General features: G+C 55.7%; 1 protein-coding gene across 1 annotated transcript in view; it reads left to right on the forward strand.

The window, feature by feature from the left end:
- The window catches only part of Med26 (mediator complex subunit 26), a 35321-nt gene extending 15755 nt beyond the window's left edge, over positions 1-19566 (forward strand). The window contains exons 2-3 of the mRNA XM_005409501.2: positions 16624-16698; positions 16997-19566. Coding sequence (XP_005409558.1) covers positions 16624-16698; positions 16997-18598 — 1677 coding nt within the window. The 3' untranslated portion in view covers positions 18599-19566. The remainder of the gene's footprint in view (positions 1-16623; positions 16699-16996) is intronic.
- The last annotated feature ends 1622 nt before the right edge of the window (positions 19567-21188 follow it).

Genomic DNA, 21188 nt, shown 5'->3' on the forward strand with positions numbered 1-21188 from the left:
GCAGTTCTGAGGTGATGACTATAGATCAATACTTTTGTTTATGTTAATGTGTCAACCAAGGGCTGGGGATTTAGCTCAGCGGCAAAGCGCCTGCCTGGCAAGTGCAAGGTCGTGAGTTCGGTTCCCGGTACCGGAGAAAAACCAAAAAAAAAAAAAAAAAAAGTGTCAACCAGTGGATCCACTGAGTACAATAGTAGTTTTCATATTACTGCAAACATTTCTCATCTGTCTTTCTCTTTCCTTCCTTCCTTCCTTCCTCCCCCCCCCCTCTCTCTCTCTCTCGTTTCTCTCGTTTCTCTCATTTCTCTTGTTTCTCTCTTTCTTTCAAGACAAAGTCTTGCTATGTAGTTAGGCTGGCCTTGAACTCTGTATGTATCCCAGACTGGCCTCAAACTTAAGGTAATTCTCTTGTCTCAGCCTTCTGAGTGCTGGGATTACAGATGTGCATCGTCCCCCCTCCGCATCGTCCCCCCTCCCCACCATGCCTTCTGCTATTCTTAACATTAAGTGCTTCAGGCTGACCTAATCTGCATTACTATTTTCTCTATCACTTTCCTTAGTTTTGAACTTCAGAAGTTGGTAAATTTTTTCTGTGAAAGGTTTGATAGTAAATATTTTCAGTTTCACAGCCATAGTGTCCCTCCTGCAACTCTACCATGGACAGTGTGGACAGAATGAGCATGAATGTGTTCCACTGAAACTTGCCGTGGGCAGTGCTCTGTCTTTTTTTTTTTTTTTTCTTTTTTGGGTACCAGGATTCGAACTCATGACCTCAGTCTTGCCAGGCAAGCACTTATGCCACTGAGCTATATCCCCAGCGCTGTGGTCAGTGCTCTGTTAGTGTGAATTTCACCTCAGTAAACAGTGTAGGAGCTGAGTGTGGTGGTGCACACGTGTAATCTCAGCACTGGGGAGGTTGAGGCAGGAGAATTGTTGGGAGTTTGAGACCAGCCTGGGCTACAAAGTGAACTCAAGGCTGGCCTGAACTGCATAGTGAGACCCTGTCTCAAAAAGACAAAACAACTGTGTATGATTTACTTTTTTAAGAAAAGCTTCATTAACAAATAATGTTACAGATTTGGTGGGGGTGGGCCCTGGAGTACAGTGTCTGCCTGTCTCCACCATGTGAATCTGTCCACTGGGGTGTCACTGGATGTGGAGTTGGGGAGCTCCTTGTTCCTCCACGTGGACGCAATCTTTGTGAATAATCTCAGAATCCAAATAGTAAATACAGTGAAAAGAGCAGGCAGTGATAAGTTTTAAGTACTGTGCCTCCTTTGCTTTCACTAGAACTTATTTTATGTCTTGAATTATTAGTACTGGGTCCCAAGCTCCCTGAAAGCATCACCCTGAGCTCTGATGGGCACTGCTTCCCTCTGCCAGCTTGGCAGGTGCAGGGCACAGCAGTCCTGCAGAGCAGAAGTCGCAGCATGTGTGCAGGCCACCATCCGGCCGCAGCACCTGCTCCAGGACGGTGTCCGCACCTCTAGAAGTGGCTGTGTAGTGTCCCGTTGGCCATGCTCAGAGACTTGCCTGTGCCCTGTCTTCTGCCTGGAATCTTTTCCTTCCGTTCATTCTCACGTGCTTCCAGTGCCCGAGTAGTAAATACATTCTCTTTCAAATTAAACCGTGTCAGCTGTGGCTCTGGCCCCTGCCCACTGTGTCTGATGCAGTGGCTGCTGTCCATCTGGGGAGGTCCCCGATGGGTGTGTGGAGTGGATTCTTCTACGCACACTGAGGTCAGCACAGCTAGGGTCCTGGGCCAGGGTGTTGCTTTTAAATGAATTCTGGCTGACAGGGCTGCTGTCTTACAGCTTGTGTATGTCCCTCGGCATATCCTTGCCCTCTGTGGCTGTTCCACAGGGGTCTCACTGTTACTTTAGCATCTCCTCGGGCTCCCTAGGGAGTATCCCTACTTACTCCTAGTGTGCCAGGCAGTTGACATGTGTGGTGGGTGTGGATAGTGACAGGCTCGCAGGGGAGACTTCTGTGAGTGCCCTTGCAGGCCTCGGAGCCTGTGCCCACAGGACATGCACTGCAGCCTTGCTGGGCCCAAGTGCCCCAGCGCCTCCCCATCGCCAGCCCTAACTAGAGCTGTGAATCCAGGTGTGGGACGGCTGTGGATATGGAGCTGGCCTTGCTCCCAGGGCTGGAGAGCGCCTGTCCCTGTGTCCCCACGGAGTGAGGCAGCCAGTGTTGGGCTTTGCTGTTCATCCTGGGGAACTGTGGTCAGGGCTGGGTCCATCACCCTGGCTTAACAGGTGGCCTAGAGTTCCCAGTTGAGGAACCTTCTGGGAGCTCAGGCCTGGAGGCCTCCGCAAGGGTTCTATCCCTGGCTTTCTGTTTCTATTTGTCTTATTGTGGTAAATACACGTCATATATAACTGAGGGAGAGGGAGGGGATGAGAAAAGAACGAAGATGTGTTATGTATGTGTACTGACTTCACGCGAGGGATACAATCTGTAAACAAGCACCAATAAAACAACAACAACAAAATACCTTTGATCTCCCACCCAAAAAAGTAACTCTCTTAAATGTTTTTATACTTGCACTTGAGTAATACTGAGCACGTTCATAATGTCGTGCCACTCTCCCCACCATCCGTCTCCAGAGCTCTGTCTGCTGGTCAGGCCCAGACTCTGCACCCATTAAATGCCTCCCTTAAGCCCTGCCCCGGGACTCACTGTCCTGCTTGCTGTCTGTAGACGTGACTTTGGCGGGGAGGCCTCATGCCATACCTGTCCCCTGTGACTGGCTTGCTCACTGAGCAGAATGTCCTGGAGCTTCATCCATGCTGTGGCACACGCCAGAGTGCCTTCCTGCTTAAGGCTGAATAGTATTCAGTGGTGTGAGTGGACCCTGTGGTGTTATTCTGCCACCTGCAGACTTGTGAGCTGCGTTCTCATTTCAGCTGTTAGGAATAAGGCCATTGTGACCAGGGATTTGCACATACCGGTGAAGTCTGCTTTCAGTTCTTGTGATAGGCGCCAGAAGGGGGTGCGGGTAAGGCTGCTGGGGCAGCTCCGGTGGTCTGGGCAGGGGAAGTGTGGCATGGGGACGCCAGCTGTGGTTCTGGGCACTCATGGCTGAGTGGAGAGGACAGTTGGGAACTGCTTCCAGCCCCAGATGTGTGCTGGGTTTGAGGAAGACTGCCTCTGAGCACTCGGGGTTGCTGTGAGGGAGGCTGGGGTCTCCCCTCTCTGATTGCCGATACTGCGTCTCAGGACGCTGCATGGCGGTCCATGGGCAGTCTGTGCACAGAACTTCATGGGGGGCGAACATATGCCCAGTGTCTCCCTGCTCCCTGCTGTCCTGCCAGCTGCCGTCCCTACCACCCAGTGCCCTCCCATTGTGCTCCCCGATGTTGGCAGGTGCCTGCTGTCTTTCCCCTGCCCCAGCCAGTAGGTCTCCACCAGGCAGCCAGAGCAAGCACAGACCTGCAGTCTGACCATGTCCTGCCTGGCCCACTGCCCTCTGCTGTGGCTGCCCCTAGCCCACACACCCTACCCATCCCACCTGGGCCTGGTCTCATCTCCCTGCCTGGCGTAAGGATGCCCACTGGCTCTTCGTGGTGTGTGAGAGACTGAGTGCCCTGAGCACCCCAGTGTGGCTGCACTGTGTGAAGTGCTTTCATCACATGTCTCCCTGCCTGAGGAGGCGACAGCTATGCTCGTCTGTGTGTTGATGGTTATGTAATAAGGAGCTGTGTGACTTTGGGGATGTAGGAAACCTCAAAAGTCGAGATCACCCCTAGAGCTCCTGCCATTTTCTTAATGACCAGTGCAGTGCCTGCATGACCTCCGTGAGGCTGGGTTGAGGAGTGACAGGGCTGGGCAGCCCAAGGCTCACCTCTGCCTGGGCAGCATGAGAGGGCAGTGAGGGCAGTCGGGACTGGGGGCTGATGGGGCTTCAGGAGTAGAGGTGAGACCTCTGCACAGGGCCCCCAGTTGCTGCTGTCACATTCTTGGCCACCAGGCCATTGGAAGAACCCAGCAAGGTTGTGGGGCTTAACCCTGAGGGGGAAGGCTGAGCTCCCCTGAACTCTAAGGCTCCAGAAGCTCTGGGCTGATGGATGTTATGAGGCCAGGTTCAACTCCAGGCCAGGGGGCCCAGGAGGCAGTGGCCAGTGTTCGATGCTGGTGAGGGAGAGGTGGCACTTGCCTTTCCTTCAGCCAGGACTCTGCCGAGGGTGGAGGCACAGCAAGGTGGTGTGGCTGCTGCCTGGACACATGGGAGCATGGCTTACGGGGACATGGGAGAAGGCCCAGGACCACCAGGACTGTGCCCTACTTCTGTACAAAGGGCCATGCTCAGTGTTTCTCACCGGTGCTAGGCCCCTGCCACTGTCAGATGGGAGGCAGTGCAGCAGGAGCTGAGTTTGCATTTACCTGGGTCTGACCTCAGGCTTCTGTGGCACACTAGTGCCCTTTGGTGGTAAGGCTTCTGTAGGGCCCCAGGGCAGGCCCTCCTGCCATCTGTGTAGTGCTTCCAGTACTTGGGGCACTGTCCCTGGCACAGACACCAAGGCTCAGGGCACCGAGGAATGGGAGCAGGGCCTCCAGACACACTACAGGAGTGTGGAGGAAGTCCTGCTCTGACCCCAGGCCCTTGACGTAAGGGGCATGGAGTGGGCTCTGGTGGGCAGGAGGGGCTGGGACTGAGGGAATTGGGGTGCTTCTCAGGTGATGGGATCTGCAGCCCCTCACCATGCCTCCCCTTTCTCCCGCCGCCTTCCTGTCACCAGCATCTGTGCTGCTTCTCCCTTCCCACCCCGGGATGTATGTGCCTGCAGTTCTGACCCCTAAGACATTCCAGGGGTCTCCCCTGCAGAGGGGCCCTGGAGGTGAGGCTTGTGCCGGGTAGGAGGGCAGCAATGCCTCAGGCCTCTTCCTAGCTTCTCTGAACCCTTTTATGTTGGGTTCAGGGGTTTAAAAAAAAAATGCCCCACACTTCCTCCAGCTGCTTCTAGGTCCTACACCTGTTTCTCCCCAAGATGCCTTGGAGTCCCTTTTTTATTGTTGAGTAGTGTTCTGTTTTAAACACTATTGTTCAAATGTTGCTGAGGCTTTTGGGTTAAGGATCTGCCAAAATGTCTTCAAGGTGATTATACCATTTTGTGGTATTATCTAGCAATGTATGAAAGTCCTAGTTGCTTCACATTCTTGTCAGCACTTGATATGGTCAGCCCTTTTCATTTTAACCATTCTAGAATGGATGGGGTGCTCTCTCACAGTAGTTTGAATCTGCATTTTCCAGGTGACTTCAGGCATCCAATATCTCTTCATTCTCCTTTGGGGTAGAAGGTCTGAGTGGACACTCAAATCCTTTGCTTGTTCTTACCTTCTTTAGCCAATTTATAAATTAAAAGTTTTTTATGTAACCTAGATAAAAACTCTTTCTTGGGTCTATAATTTACGTGTAGTTTTACTAGTCTGTGGCTTGCCTTTGCACTTTTATAAGTGGTCATTTGAGGAGAAAAGATTTTTTAAATTTAATTTTTAAGTTGTGTTTTGTTTTGTTTTTGAGACAGTGACTCACTATGTAGTCCAGGCTGGCCTCAAACTCATGGCAGTCCTTCTCAGCCTCCGAAGTGCTGCTGTTGCAGGTGGGCACATTGTGCCCCTCTCTTGTTTGGTTTTGATGTATGAATGTCCAGTATACAGAGCACTGTCTCTTGAAGGAGCCTTCTTCTCCCCTTGACCTGCCTTTGTTAAGAATCCCTTATGTGTGAATCTGTTAATGGATTCTTTTTTCTGTTCCACTGATCCATTTGTCTGTCTTTGCTCTCATACCACACTGTCTTGATTAAATAAGTATTGGAATTGGATAATCTAAGTCTTACATTTTTTTTTATACAAGTTTCTTTGGCTATTCTAAGATCTTTGTATTTATTTCCATAGAACTTCTATTTTATTTTATTTTTAACAGTAGGAAGAATTTCTTGAGAAAAAGAAAAGCTCAGAAAGTGGGTTGCCCCTCCATGTAACTTTTAGAATCAGCTTGGCATTTTCTTGAAAAGATCTGGAAATTTTCCAGCTGGAAATTTGATTGGGATCACATTGTCAGTGTATGGTTCAGTGGGAGGCAGAATTGACATTTTAATGATGCCGAATCCTGGTCTATTACTGTGGTGTATCCATCCATTTATTGGACTCTCTTTGCTTGCCACCATATTTGAGTTTCCAGGGTTTAGGTCTCATGTGTCTTTGGTTGCATGTATCCCTACTTCATATTTTATAATTGCTGTTACAAATGGGATGGGTTTTTTAAATTTTCAATTTCTTCCCGGGCATAGTGGTGCACAACTATAATTCTCAGTACTCAGGAAGCTGAGACAGAAAGATCACCATGAATTCAAGCCCATTTGGACTATATAGTGAGCTCAAGGCCAGCCTGAACTACACAGTGAGATCCTGTTTCAAAAAATAGATAGATAGATAGATAGATAGATAGATAGATAGATAGATAGATAGATTGACTTCTGAATGTGGCTTGCATATGGAAATACAGTAGAATCTTATGTATTTATCCTGTATCCTGGTACTTTGCTAAACTTGATTATTATGTTTTTGTGTAGATCCCAGAGGTTTTCCAGAGGCTGTCGAGGATTTGTAGTGGAGGTAGTCTCTTGTCCTCCTTCCAGTCAGAGGTGTGCAGCAGAGTGGAAGCCCCAGGCTGGCGAGCTTGAGTCCTGCCGATTCTCAGGGAGGGCTGCCCCAATTCCTGGCAGATTGGAGCCACACTGAGGGAGGGCTAGGAAGGGCCATTCCATGAAGACCCCCCTGTTCCTCGTGGGCTCAGTGGCCGTCAGGCACACACACCCAGTGTTTCAGATGCACTTTCTGATGTGTCAGGACAACCGTCAGGTGTCAGGTTTTTGTTTTTAGCCTCTTACTGTGTCCAGTGGCATCTCTTTTCCGTTGTCAGCTCTCTGTCCTGCTGTAATTTCTAGCCTCCTCTAGGGTTCTCTTTTCTTGTTAGACCTGCAGGTTTTCCTCATCTTTTTCTCACCCTTAGTGTCCATTGTGCACTGCCTTCCTGCCTCTCTGCTGACTTCCTTGTTGCCTTGTGAGGACACTGAGCTGCTGACAGCTCTTTCTGTGGAACCATTGGAGTTCTTCTGCCATCCCCACTGGCCCTGCCCGGCAGTAGGAGTGTGGCTGCATTTCTTGGGGAGGTGCAGTGTATCTAGTGTGCTTACATCTTGGCCAGCCAGGGGCCATGTTGGTGCTGCTCTGGGGCAGACTACATGGAAACAAGGGACTTACTTGCCTGCGCCATGTCTACCCAGAAATGCGCCCAAGCCCTGAGTTTGCCAGTTGAATGAATGTTGTGAATTGAATGCCCCCCAGAAACCCCAGCTTGGGTCCAGGACCAGCACTGGCCCTGGATTGTACCTGGAAGCCATTCCTGTGTTCTCTTTGTCACTCTTCCCACGGCCTCATTGCTGTCACATCGGCATCTTGTGAGCTTGTGGTCTGGTTTTTTTTGCAGTCTTTTTCTTGATGTGCTTTTACCGACTTTTCTCTGACACCGTCAGGGTAGTGTGCTCTTGGTGTTGTGTGCAACAGTGTGACTGCTCATTGGCCCCACATCGGTGGCCCGGACGGTGTTTGTCAGCATTCAGCGTGTACCCTCCCCGGGGGAGTAGGGATGCTTGTATTCCTGTTGGTGCCAGCCTGCAGTGGACCGGCAGGCTGTGCCCAGGGTGCCCAGGGTGATGGTGGCCTCTGTTCCAGGAACACTTGCTGGGAAGGTCTCTGCATGCACTGCCATCCCTCATGCTCCACATACAACCCAGGCACCGCAGGTCAGTGTCTGGCACACTGAGCTGCTCAGGAAGGAGCGCTGTCGTGCTGTCTCACAGCCACCACAGCACTGCGCTCAGAGGAGGGGCTCAGCTCCTGGGCTATGCGCGGCGTGCAAGGGATGGCAGTGCCGCTGACTTGGGAGCACTGCAGGAGCTTCTGCCCTTACCTCCACTTAGTTGCTGAGGGAAGTGGAGCAGTTGGCACAGAGTGACCTGAGCCCCCTGGCACTTGGGGCTCTCACCAAGTGCCCTCTGCTGGCCTCAGGGCCTGGTGGCCACAGCCAGCTGGGGGAGGCGTGCTCACCTTTCACACCTGGCTGAGTTTGTGTGTCTTTGGAAGAGCCTGTCTTGTATATGCACACTGGAGCACCTGGCTGCCTCCCTTAAATTTGCTAAGGGACTTCACCAAAGTAGGCCCCTGCCCAGGTTTTAGCTATTCCTGTCCCCTTGGCTCAGAGGACCAGAGTTGGTGACTGCATGAGACATGCTCAGGAGTGAGGTGAGCAGACTGCACCTGCCAGTCGCTGTGTGTCTGTAACATGTTGACCTCTCACTGCTTACCTCGTGTAATGGATTGATAACTGGTGCTCAGTTTATAACCCCCAGCTGAACTGGGTAAGCTGGTGCTGGGTGTGGGAGGCCCACCTGGGGATTGTTGCCAGCAGCATAAGAGGCAGACCTGGAGACGGAGATGGAGGCTGTTGGGAGCTGAGGGAGGCTGTTGGGAGCTGTTGGTTGTTTTGGAGGAGCTCGTCATGCTGGCTTTCCTGATGACCTTGGCTGTTTTCACCCTGTGAGGAGCTCGGGACCTCGTTGGCACTGAGATTGGCTTTGGTTCACTTTGGGGAGCTCTGGTCCTCACTTTAAGCATCGTTTCCTGGCTCCGGAGGGGAAGATGGTGCACTGCCAGTCTTCTGGATAAGTTTACTGCGTTGGCTTCCCTAATAGGAACTCGGCCATCTTGATCATCAGAGGAGCTCAGGACCTCACTGTGGCTGAGGATGGCTGTGGTACCTTTCAGGGGAGCTCTGGTTCTTCTGAGCATGGCTTCCTGGCTCCAGTGTAGATCCCTCAGCCTGCTAGCACAGATCCTTCATCCCACTGGCACAGACTTTCTAGATTCCACCACTGACCTTTGGGCCTTCCTAGTGCAGATCTGTGAAAGAGACCTGCATGAGACATTGTTACGGGCTCTGGGCCTCCAGGTGGATTCGTGGGAGGCATTGTTATGAGCTCTAGGTCTTCAGCTGGACTCATGCAGGACATTTCCATGGGATCCGGGCCCTCGGCTAGTTTCCTTGGTCTTAGTATATGGACAGGTTTCCTGCACTCTTTTGTATATCATTCTCTGGGTGACTATTATAAATAATCTTAAAAATATGTGTCCTGTATTATATTGTTCCCCCTTGCAAAATAAGCCCCAAACCAACACACTTGAGCTTCGTTTGTGGGTGTGGTCATAGGCTTGTCTGTGCTTGAGCTCCCTCTCACAAGGGTGGGTCCCTGTTCTGCTGCTTCCCACAGCCCAGGGGAGGGCTTTGGTGGGGCTGTGTCCCTGCTGCTTGGGACCCCCCATAAGGCCCATCCGGGAATCCAGGAGCTGGGGCTGGTGGAGCCATCTGTGGTCAGTGCTCAGGAAACATTTGGTGGCTGATCCACAGGGGTTCTGGAGTGTCCCAGGTCTCAGGACTCAGGCCACCTGGACAGGCAAGTGGGTGGATCTCTCCTTCAGCCTTTTCTCCATGGCCATGGAGGCTGCCTCCATGAGAGAACCCGAGTGCCTGGGGGCATGGACCCAGGCACAGTCGCATGGGGTGGTGGTCGGCACGCAGTGCCATTCACAAGCTCCAGACATCATCTGGTGAGTTCCCCAGGCTCTGGTTGGTGCCTGGTCTTGCTTGCATTGACACTGGGCCAGCTCAAGAGGCCAGTTGGATATACTTACTGTGGCTTTGTCCCCACCATCTGGACCTTGTCTGCCCAGCCCCAACCTGGTTCTCCCGGCTGGTAGTGCAGGTGTGCTGTCGCCAGTCTCCGCTGCACCTGGCTGTCTGTTGGAGGTCATTCCTTCTCACTTCCTGGAGAGTTGGCTCATTCTTGTTGCGGATCACTTGTCTCTGGGAAGTGGGAACCTGGCCCTGTGTGCCCCTTCCCCAGTCAGTAGGTCATTCCTAGCCTCCTGTAGCCAGCATTCTCAGGGGCTCTTCTGGAGGAGAAACCCTCACCCAGCCTGCTGTCTTCAGATGCAGTCAGTGGAAGCCTTCAGGGAGCCTTTACAGCAGAAAGGAAAAGCTCTGAAGGCTATCCAGCTTTCCAGGCGTGTATGCCCGTGTAGGAATGAGCTGATTTGCAAATGACATCTTTAGGAGTCTTGTGGGACCAAAGGAACCGAATTACAGGAATTTTAAGGCCACCAGGGAACTTTGGGTTGGGAGTTTGGTGAGGAAAAGCTGCTGAGACCTACAGTGGGAGGAAGAGGATAACAGTTTGGGGGATGGCTGTGGAGCATGTGCAGCCTCTGCCCTGTCGTGCCCACGAGGCTTGCTCGCCACGCCACCAGTTGCTCTGTCAGCACTCTGTGCTGCCCCCGGCCGGGCTTCCTCCTCCCTGATACCTGTGGTATATACTCAGCCCCACCTGCTACCTCCTGGCTGCAGTGCAGCCTGCAGGGGCTGTGGGTGTGAGGCTCCCACGGGGTCTGGGTACAGGAAGGCGCCTGTAACACACGGAGCCCAGCAGCCCCATCAGGCTGAGCCCGGGAAGCACTGGCAGCATCTGCCAGAGGGAGCTTCCCTTGCTCCTGCCTGCTGTGCCTGGGGCTCTGGCATGGGCTGCCTCTTGCGAGGACTTGCAGCTAAGGCTGTGGGGGACAGAAGGCAGCTGCCGGGGACAGGTATAGAACATCCAGTAGCAGGAGGACTTGCTCTGGCTGCAGATGGTATGGCTGGAGCCAACTCAAAGACAGACACACATGTGGCCACGCCCGTTTCATTCACTGTGGTCTCCACGCATACACACATGCACAGGTGCATGGTGCACGGCTGCGTGGTGCACCACTGTGTGGTGGCGGGTTGGTGCTGGGTGACTCAGCTGGGGGTGTGTTGGAAAGCTCCACATAGTGAAGACGTAGACTGCTGGCTTCTGGAGCTGTCTGTGCATGTTTGGGTTTGGAAGGACAGCTTGCTTGCAGATTAACACTTGCAAAGCCTTTTGAGCCAAGCAGTTTTGTAAATTCTTGTCTAGACCATTCTGCTTTTCATATATATATATAACGATGACAACTCCCACATTGTCTCTGAAAAATGAGCCAGTTTTGACAGGGACTGTGCTGCTTGGGCCCCACTGGGGACTGCTGACCTGGTCCGCTTTGACCCAAGAGGTGGGTCCAGGTGGGCTAGTGGGCTGTGGGAGCTTGTGGTGATGGGGATGGCTGGCCAGATGGGGTAGGGGTGTTGGGTGCCTGGTGTCACATCAGGTGGGCTGAGTATTAGCTGAGGATTGAAACCCCTGTGGTGGTGGTGGTGGTGGTGGTCCATCTGGAATCTCCCTGACTGTGGCTCTTGAGGGTGCTAGATAGAGGCAGAGACAGCCTGCAAGCACCCGGTGTGGCCCTGTGTCTGTCTGAGTGCTCTGTGACTTGTCCATTTGGGGACAGTGCATTTGCAGGACTGTGGCCCTGCTAGTGAAGCATCAGAAGGCCGTGCCTGGTGGGCAGGCCTGTGCTAGGCTAGTGGAAAGCCACACTCCACTGCTTCCCAGCTGCGTGGGCCCCCGGGACCTCCATACTGCAGAGGAGAGGAGAGGGTGTGGTGAGCAGAGCCCGAGAGGGCTTCAGGACGCTGTATTTGGTGTCACGGTTCCTCCTTTCAGATTGTGACTGGAAATCCCCAGCTAGGCAGGAATTACTTAGGCCAGGGCTTTTGCCCAGCAGCCCCCAAGCAGGGCCAGTGGAGGCGGCCCAGGGGCCGGCCAGCATGACTGCACCTCTCCTGGGCTTGAGAGGCCTCACCATAGGCTGGACACCATGCTGTCCCTTCTCTGGGACTTATGTCAGCCCTCTTGCATGTTTCTGCCCTCCTGGGTAGGGGGCATGACGTGTGACCTCTGCGAAATACCCCATGTCCTCAGCCCCTGAAGGCCCTCCCAGAAGAGCCAAGGGCTCTGTGCTTAGCCAGAAGTCTGGGGCACCCCTCCCCTGCCTGCCGTTGCTCCCTCCTGGTCTTGAGCACCTTACTCAGAGCCAGGTAGGCCTGTCCCACAGGGGAAGACTGCACAGTGCGCCCAGCCATGGGCCAGGTACCTGTGGGCCCCCGAGGGGCTCCCGCTGAGTGGACCCCTGGTAGGCAGCGTGTGTTGTCTGTGCCCGGGGCCTGTCCAGCTCCCTGTGGCTCACCAGATGGGCCAGCCATGCAACTCAAATCCCAGGTCAAGAGGCCCATGCCAGCTAGGAGAGAGTAGGGTCCCTCACTTGAGTTGGAAACAGGTATTTGTTAGCCTCACTTCTAGTCCCCTTGCCAGATCCTTCTAGAGCTGAGGAAATCTCTACCTGTTAGGAGTAGGAGTGTTTTCTACCTGTTTTAACTGGTGGTGAATTTCACATATAAAAGTAGGGAGGATATGGTAACTCTCTTTTCAGTAGGAGCAGCTTACAGTCGATCTTGGCCCCTGCCCCTTTTTGCTGCCACGCTCTCCTGAATTATGCCGTGGTAACGTCCACACTGCACCATCGCTTCGGGAAGTAGTCTAACCTGTCATGGAAGGCGAAGATGTATGGTGAGCCTTTGCTCACCACTCAGCTGTGCGCACTCATCCCTGCGCTTGGGGGCTCACCTGAGCAGGGTGGGTGCCCACACACACAGGTCCAGACTCTTGCCAGGCTGCTGTGAGGGTACATCCCCTCCCCCTCTCTCCTGTGCAGTCTGGCCACTTTCCTCCCCTTCTTGTCCTCTGTGAGCTGAGCTGTGTTCAAGTGCAGGCCTGGCCATACCAGGGACGGAGGAGGTGGCTCCATGTGCCACCCAAGAGCTGTCCTGTGTGAGGCATTGCCCTTGCTTGCCCGGTGTGTGTCCCCAGGTATCCCTTAGGTGTTCCCTTATCGAGCCTGTCTGTACCATAGTAAAGTCCCCAGAGAGCCCACTGCAGAGCTGGAGAGGTATATTCTGGTGTATGGTTTGGAGGTCTGGGCCCATTGGACTTGTTTTTGTAGTAAGTTGAGAGACAGTACATGGTGGCAGAGAAGGAGATGGAGGGAAGGGGGAGGGAGGGATCAAGGTCCCAGTACCCACTTCAGGAAGGTCACACTCCTAGGGACCTGACTTCCCACCAGGCCCATCACACCTTCAGCACGTGGCTGGGGGGCCTGCCATGTGGATGCTCTGGTGTAAATGTGAAGTGTCTCCCAAAGACTGATAGATTGGGGGCTTGGTCCTCAGTGCCCCAGGGTTCAGAGGTGGGGCCAGGGCAGTGACTGATCTTGGGCACTGACCTCTTTGGTGGATGCATCCACAGATGAGACCATAGCTGAATGTGCTGTTAGGAGGTGAAGCCTGGTTGGAGGAGGGAGGTGGTCACCGAGGCATGACCTGAAAGGGTGTCTCTCTTTCCTGGCTCTTCCTGTTCTCTGCTTCCTGTCAGCCATAAAATGAACAGCCCTTGCACCATGCTGTCCTCCTCGTAGAGCCAGCCTACCATGAACTAAAACCTCTGAAACAGTGAGCCTGAGCTAATTTCTGCTTCTTTAACTTGTTCGTGTCAGGCGAGTCTCAGCAGCAGAAAAGTAACTAACACAAGCACCCTTCCTTGACACCTCTGCTGGCTGAGATGCCCCTGGCCAAAGCTCCAGTCTCCTCACGTGGTCTGTCTGTGAGAGTCCAGGAAGCTGACAGTGGCATCCCTTCCTGCTGTGCCATGTGTACCTGGTTGTGGCGCCTGGGATGTGAAAGTGCTCATGTGAAGTTGCAGGATCCTTTCCATCACTTTGTATGCACACCTGGCCACATCTGGTAGCTTCCTGCCCTCCTTGTGGTGGGCATTGTGCAGTTCCCACCTGCTTCCCTGAGTAGCCCCTCAGAGTCTGCCTGCACTCACCATGCACACCTGTACTGCTGACCCTCAGCCTGCGTGCCTTCCCTGCAGATGTCTGCACAGGGCAGATGCCATACCACATGAAGTGCTCCAGGGCCAGGCAAATATTTACCTCCATTGGAGAGGGCGAATGGGCTCAAATGAGTGGTCAGGGACAATCACTGTGGGTGACATGGAAGGCCATACTGGGCTGCACTAACCCTAAGGAAAGCACGTGTCTTTGGAAAGAGCTGATGGTGCATGGGTGGGGGATTCTGCTTCTAGTGGCAGAGCTGTTTGCCTGGGGAATGAGTCCCAGAGGGACAGGGGCTGCTGTGCGCCAGGCTCTTCCTCTCAGTGGGCTACCCAGGTGTTCTGCCTCCTCCCTCCCGTTTGGGAGCAGGATGGTGTCTGCCCAAGGACAAGGACACTCTGTGCTGCCAGGCCAGCCAGGCCAGGCAGCATTCTGCTATGCAAGGACTCCTGGTTCAGGAGTGTGTGGGGACCCGGGGCTCTAAATAGATCATATCAGGGAGGTCACGGGGTGGAGACAAGGCCACGTGGCAAGCCCAGAGCTCCACTGGGGCCGGAATCAGGGCCCAGGAGACATCGGCCTTGTCCCCGCTTTGGACCTGACCCCCGCACCACTGGGGCTGCTTCTGAGCCTGGTCCTGTGAGCAGTGACTATGGAGTGGCCTCATCTCCTGCCACAAAGTGTGGAGCAGGGGTTCCAGGGCCTCTCAGCTGTGTCCATGGACCTGGCTCCACCCAGCAGCACTTCGGGGCATGGCTTTGTGTGCAGAGTGAATCAGCTCACAGCAAGGGGCTGTGCAGTGCAGGGGGATGGCCCCTCTGCACCTTTCAACCACAGCCTGGGGGAAGAGAGGCATCAGTCCCACCTTTGGCTGGAGTGTGGCAGAAGGTCAGAAAAGCTAGGACTGCATGGCCAGCAGGAGCCTGGAACCTAGGGGTGTGGTGACGGTGTGGCCAAGGGTGCCAGAGGGACAGCCAGGAGGTGGGGAGATGTTCCCTCATCCAGGCATGGTCAGAGAGCTGCTTTGCGGAGGGCAGGAAGGCAGGCCTTGGGCTGAGGGATGCAGCATCCTCAAGAAGCTGGCAAAGGCTTGTGGGTGACAGCCAGCGAGCCACAGGGACCCGAGTCCCACAGCCAGGAATACCGACTTCTGCCAGCACCAGAGGGTCCGAAGAAGGAGCACAGGCTGCTGGCTTCTGGTCCCGGCCCAGAGCCCCATGGAGGTTCAGAGCAGTTCTGCAGGGGTGTGGTCGGACAGACGCGGCTCAACTGTGCCCCAGTCCCCTCCACTCTCCGAAGTCTGCATCCTGGAGCCTGAGCTCTGCGCCTGCTCGTGCTTTAGCCGTGATAGTCTTGCCTGCCAGACGTATTTGTAATATCAGTGGGAAGACCTGGGTGTCCCCTCGTATTGAGGTAGGGCCCTGCCCCTGGAGAGCTCAGCTGAGCCGGAGCCGGGCCTGGGCCGCTGGCGAACGCGTGAGCGAGCAGCAGTGAGGTGCACAGCTGTGGCTTGCTTTGGGCTCCAAGCATGTGAGGCACGCACCCAGGGAGATGCTGCCATGGCTGCTTAGGCTGGTGCCATGTGTGCCTGCACACAGCGTGGTGTCAGCATGTACTGGGCGTGTGTAAGTGCCCACTCTGCATGCCTGTCGACACAGCAGAGGCTTTCCCAGGCTGTGGCTGGTCAGCCTGCCAGAACCTGCGGTCGTGTACTGTGCACTCAGACCTTCACCAGGTAGCTGTCAGGAGTGTCTGGAAGGCAGTGCTGCATCCCGATGAAGCCCGCTTTTAGTGTCTTTTCTTACACAGCAATCTGTCTGTTGCCAGTTTACAGAGACGCTGTGTTGTCCTCCTAGAGAAGCTGGCAGCTGGCTTGCCCAGGGGGCCTGGGACTGGTTTTGAGTGGGGGTGGTACTTGGCATACTTGGGCTCACATGCATCTGCCTTCTGTGACTCTGTGTGTCCCCGAGCCTGGGCTTGTTCCACTCTGTGATCACCTGTGTTGCAGCGTTTGGCCATCGTGACTTGTGCTGCTTTGGATCATTATGGTGTCAGACAAGCAGGGTTTTCTAGGGTGTGAGGTCACAGCAGGGACATCGGAGATGAGGCTTTCTGTGCGTGTCTGTATCTATGCAATGTGATAGCAGAAGCACTGCCCCATGGGCTTGCTGTGACAGTGAAACAAGGTGTGGTATACAGAGTACTTGGGACAGGGCTGGCCCAGCATGGTGGTGCACTTTACCCCTGCTCTGCCGTGGGGGCATCTGTCTGTGCATTCAGCTCACCTTGTGTTGATGCCTGCTGCAGCCAGGCTGCACCACAGACTCTGCCTGGTCTCTGCGAGAGCCCTGGTGCACCACCTGGGCCCTGGCATGTGTCTCCTCTCACTTAGTGACATTTATTGTGTGGCATGTCCAAAGGAACTCTGCAGCTCCTATATTCTCATGTGACTCAGGGGACCAGCTTACTCTGTACTGATCTTTTCTCTGAAGTGACGTGTTTTCTTCTGCTACGTCTTTAGTCCCCATTCCCTGGGAGCTGAGGCAGAGCTGACCTGTTGCCCCTTTCAGGAGTGGGTCCCCTTGTATAAGTGTGGGTGCGGGGATGTGTGCACAGGGTGCTGTGCAGACTCAGGAGCGGGGAGGGCTGAGCAGGCCACCCCCAGGCTGCCAGCCTGGGGCAGGTGGAACCTGACGCGTGGCTTTTGTCCCGTAGATCCGGAACATGGTGGCCGTGTTGGAAGTCATCTCCAGCCTGGAGAGATACCCCATTACCAAAGAGGCACTGGAGGTGAGTACTGTGGCCCGGCCCAGCCCCATGCATCATGGGAGGAAGCCCAGGCCAGCTCTGTCTGCACCACACGGGCACCACGTGGGCCTTGTTTGCTGGCCCTCGCAGTGTCCTTGAAGTGGCCTGATGGCCCAGCGCTTCCAGGCACCGGAGGCCCAGAGACCGTGGCCCAGAGTGGGCTTCAAGGCTGTGCATCAGCAGAGGGGATGGGAAGTCTGTGTGGGGCCTGAGTCTAGGCAGCTGGTGGTGGGGCAGCCCAGGGCGGAAAGCTCCACACTAAACGTGTGTATGCTCCTAGGAGACGCGTCTTGGGAAGCTCGTTAACGATGTCCGCAAGAAAACCAAGAACGAGGAGCTCGCCAAGCGGGCCAAGAAGCTGCTCAGAAGCTGGCAGAAACTCATCGAGCCCGTGCAGCAGAACGAGGCGGCCCTGCGGGGGGCCAATGGGGGCGCTCATAACTGCCGGCCCGAGGCTGGGGCCAGTGTGCCCAAAGGCGTCCCTGACCTCAAGCACCGCAACGACCTCCAGAGGCTGCCGGGGCCACGGCTGGACAGGCTGGGAAGCCGCAAACGCCGAGGGGACCAGCGTGACCTCGGCCACCCTGGCCCACCTCCCAAGGTCTCCAAGGCTGGCCATGACCTACTGGGTCCCAACTCTCCACTTCCTACTAACGGGATCAGTGGGAGTCCGGAGAGCTTCCCCAGCCCTGTGGATGGCAGTGGGCTCATGGGCCCTGAGGGCGGCCGCCTGGAGGCCGATGAGAATGACCAGCACAGCGGCAAGGTCCCTGTGAACGCTGTGAGGCCACACCCCAGCTCCCCAGGCCTGGGCCGGCCCTCTGGGCCCTGCCTGCAGGCCAAGGTAGATGAGACCCCCGGCCCTCCCCACCCCAGGGCTCCATCCCGCTGCTCCTTCAGCCCCCGGAACTCACGGCAGGAGGGCTCCTTTGCCCGCCAACGGAGCCCCTACACACCCAAGGGCTCTGTGCCCAGCCCCTCACCAAGGCCCCCGGTGCTTGAGGCCACGCAGGTGCCGTCCCCGCTGCCACTGGCCCAGCCGTCCACGCCCCCTGTGCGGCGGCTGGAGCTGCTGCCCAGTGCAGAGAGCCCAGTGCGCTGGCTGGAGCAGCCTGAGGGCCACCAGCGGCTGGCAGGTGCAGGCTGCAAGGCTGGGCTGCCCCCTGCTGAGCCACACCTGCCCTGGGCGGGCTTCTCCCCGGACTCCTCCAAGGCGGACAGCGATGCAGCCTCCTCAGGTGGCTCGGACAGTAGAAAGAAAAAGAGGTACCGGCCTCGTGACTACATGGTGAACTTGGACGGGCAGGTGGCCGAGGCAGGCGTCAAGCCTGTCCGGTTAAAAGAGCGCAAGCTCACCTTTGACCCCATGACGAGACAGATCAAACCTCTGACCCAGAAAGAGCCAGTGCGGGCCGACAGCCCCGTGCACACGGAGCAGCCGCCCAGGACAGAGCTGGACAAGCAGGAGGCCAAGGCAAGCCTCCAGAGCCCCTTCGAGCAGACGAACTGGAAGGAGCTGTCACGCAATGAGATCATCCAGTCCTACCTGAGCCGCCAGAGCAGCCTGCTGTCGTCCTCGGGGGCACAGACCCCGGGGGCGCACCACTTCATGGCCGAGTACCTGCGGCAGGAGGAGAGCACGCGGCATGGGGCACGGCAGCCACACGTGCTGGTGCCCCACGCGCCGCCAGCTGACCTCCCGGGGCTGAGCCGAGAGGTGACGCGGGGTGATCTGGACCGACTGGAGGCCGGCCAGTGGCCAGGGGTGAACGGGTGTCAGGACACACAGGGTAACTGGTATGACTGGACACAGTGCATATCGCTCGACCCGCACGGTGACGACGGGCGTTTGAACGTTCTGCCTTATGTCTGCTTGGACTGAGGCCCGCGCCCCAAAGTGCATTCCCACCTTGCAGAGCCTGGTGGGTGGGCGGGAGCGGGGAGCGCGGGTCTCCGAGCCCTTCCCTCCACACTCTCCTTCTTTTGTGAAATGCTGCTACCGGTTTACTAACACGATTGCAAAGGAAGGACCGCGCAGAAGGAAGGACGGCCAAGGGAGTTCAGAACTCTATAGCAACCAGCTGTACAGGCGTCAGTCCCGCCTCGAGGAGCGGGAGGAGGTGGCACAGATGCAGCCGTCCTGCAGCCCTGTGCCGGGGCCTCTGCGCACGTGGGCACAGGACAGCTGTGGGGAGGTTACCTTTAACAGTGACAGACACACATCTCATGTCTTTCTGCCTTTTCTGTTCCTGAGCTCGGCCCAGTGTCTGTGAGACGGCGGGCTGGCCTCGGCCTCTGCTCCCTACCCAGCCCTGTCTGTGAGCCGCTGGCATCGGGTGGGTAGGCCGGCCGGCCGGCATACCCCATACTCCACGGACACCCGCCCATTCTTGTCTGGTTTCGGTTGAACCCCCATTCTTAAAGAAATGCTGCAGAAATTTCAGTTTTCTCAAGTTTATTTTCATCCCCTTCCACCTGGCCTCCAGCCAAATACCTTTTTCCTCTCTCCCCTTCCTTTTCCCTTCCTGCACACGCCTAGAAAACCTCACCTAAGCCTCCCCAGCCACCAACCAAACAACAGAGAAAGTGCAGTGCTCCTGGCGCTGAGCTGCACAGAGGGGCAAGGCAGAGACCGGTCTGCGCTGGGACACTCATAACCATTCCTTTAGATTCGTTTGCCTTATGGTTATTTGTCATAAACGCGATTTGCAAAAACAAGGAGCCTTAGTGAATGTACAGTACCTAGACTTCTGTGTTCTCAGGACGCAGAAGGGAGCAACTTTGCTATTTGGTCCAGTAAGTGGACACCTTGTGATATAAATGTGGAAATAAAAAAAACATTTGCACAAACCAGTCTGAGGAGTGTTCTTGTTTGGACCCCCTGGGCTGAATCAGCCCTTTTCCAGGCTCTGGGTGAGCTAGGAAGCCTGGAACACCTCACACCCAGACCTCAGGGTAGGAGGGCAGGGATGGCTGGGAGGCAACAGTGCCGCTAGTGTTCCTGGCACCTGGTGGCTTGGGGTCACAATCCACAGGGCCACATGAAAGAGTCACCCAGACTTCACCTGCCTTGGGGAGAAGCCTTCTGTTGCAGGCACCACAGCTCACGAGCCTCAGTGACTTGGTTTACCCCCCAAATATCTGACTTCTTGGTGGGGCCCGAGGCTGCCTTCATACCTGGTTGATGCCATTTTCCCCTTGATTGTAAAGTGATAATCTTAGTTTTTTAAGACTTTGGAACATTAGAGGTTTTTTTTCACTCAGTACCTACTGGTTTGAGTGAGGAGACAGCTCCCCCTGAAGATAGCCAGCTACGCAAAACCACCAAGAGGCCTGGGCATTGCTTCTGGCCCATAACCTGAAAGAAGTGTCACAGCCAGTAGGGATTTCTAACACCTTGCCCTCGTCCTAAGGTAAGGGCCAGGGCATGTGGCTCCCAGGGTACTGAGGTTGGTCCTGGGCCCTTGCCCACCTGCTGTGTAGCTCCACGCCCACCCTTGCACGCCTGTGCTCCTGGTCCCCTGGGGAACAGAAAAGCGCCTGCCCACAGTGGTGAGCAGTGAGCTACGTGACAGGGTAGAGGGAACCAAGGTCGTGAGCGGGAGCCAGCAGACGCCTCGGCTCTGCTGGGGAGGGACTGGCCGCCGCCTTCGCTGAGCCTGTGCCTGCCCCTCTGCAGCGTCTTCTCAAGGCGCGGAGAGCACTGCGAGGCCCCTCCTGAGTATCCACAAGCTGCAGGGAACACATCACCAGCCTTAAGGAATACGAGAATAAGTGGACATCCCCAACTTTTGGGGGAGTCGAGCTGGTTGCCACCTGCTATAAAAGGGAATTTTAATATCCCTTCAACAAGCTGGAAGCCCACGACCTCTAGAAGCAAAGTCTAGAGTGGAACGGGAACACGTTGCTGTCTCGTTTTCCTGCCCTGGGCCCGCGGCGTCAGTGGTTAGGATAGAATTCTGGAGTCCAAATCCAAGCAGGCTGCTGGCTTGGGCGGGCGCCTCTGGGCTTCGCCTGCCCTCAGGGCGGTGGGGATGGGAGCACCTACCGCACAGAGTTCCTAGGGATGAGTGGACAACGCGCGTCGCGGGGCCCAAGCTGGTCCTTCCGCAGGAGTCCCGTCGTTGGCGTCTGCGCCTGCTTTGCAGTGGCAATGAGGCCCCAGGAGACCTTTTGCGACCTGGTGACCCCTGCCGCTGAGCCTACCCGGAACCTGGTTTGGAGGCGCGGATGCACCGCGGAGCCAGGCCGCAGGCTGGACTGCCGATCTATTCGCACACGCCCACTCGGCAGGACCCGTCCGGCTGGGTCTTGAGCCATCCACTTTCTTCGCTTCCGGAATCGGTCCCACCCACCGGAAAGGCGTCAGAGGGCGTGGCCAGTTTTGGGACCTGATGGCCTGAGCGACGGCAGCGCGGGGCGGTGACGCGCGGCGACGACGTCCAATGGGGAGCGGCGCCGCCGGCGCGCCC

This window comes from Chinchilla lanigera, unplaced genomic scaffold, assembly GCF_000276665.1.
Source record: "Chinchilla lanigera isolate Chin_1 unplaced genomic scaffold, ChiLan1.0 scaffold00123, whole genome shotgun sequence".
Classification (NCBI taxonomy): Eukaryota; Metazoa; Chordata; class Mammalia; order Rodentia; family Chinchillidae; genus Chinchilla; species Chinchilla lanigera.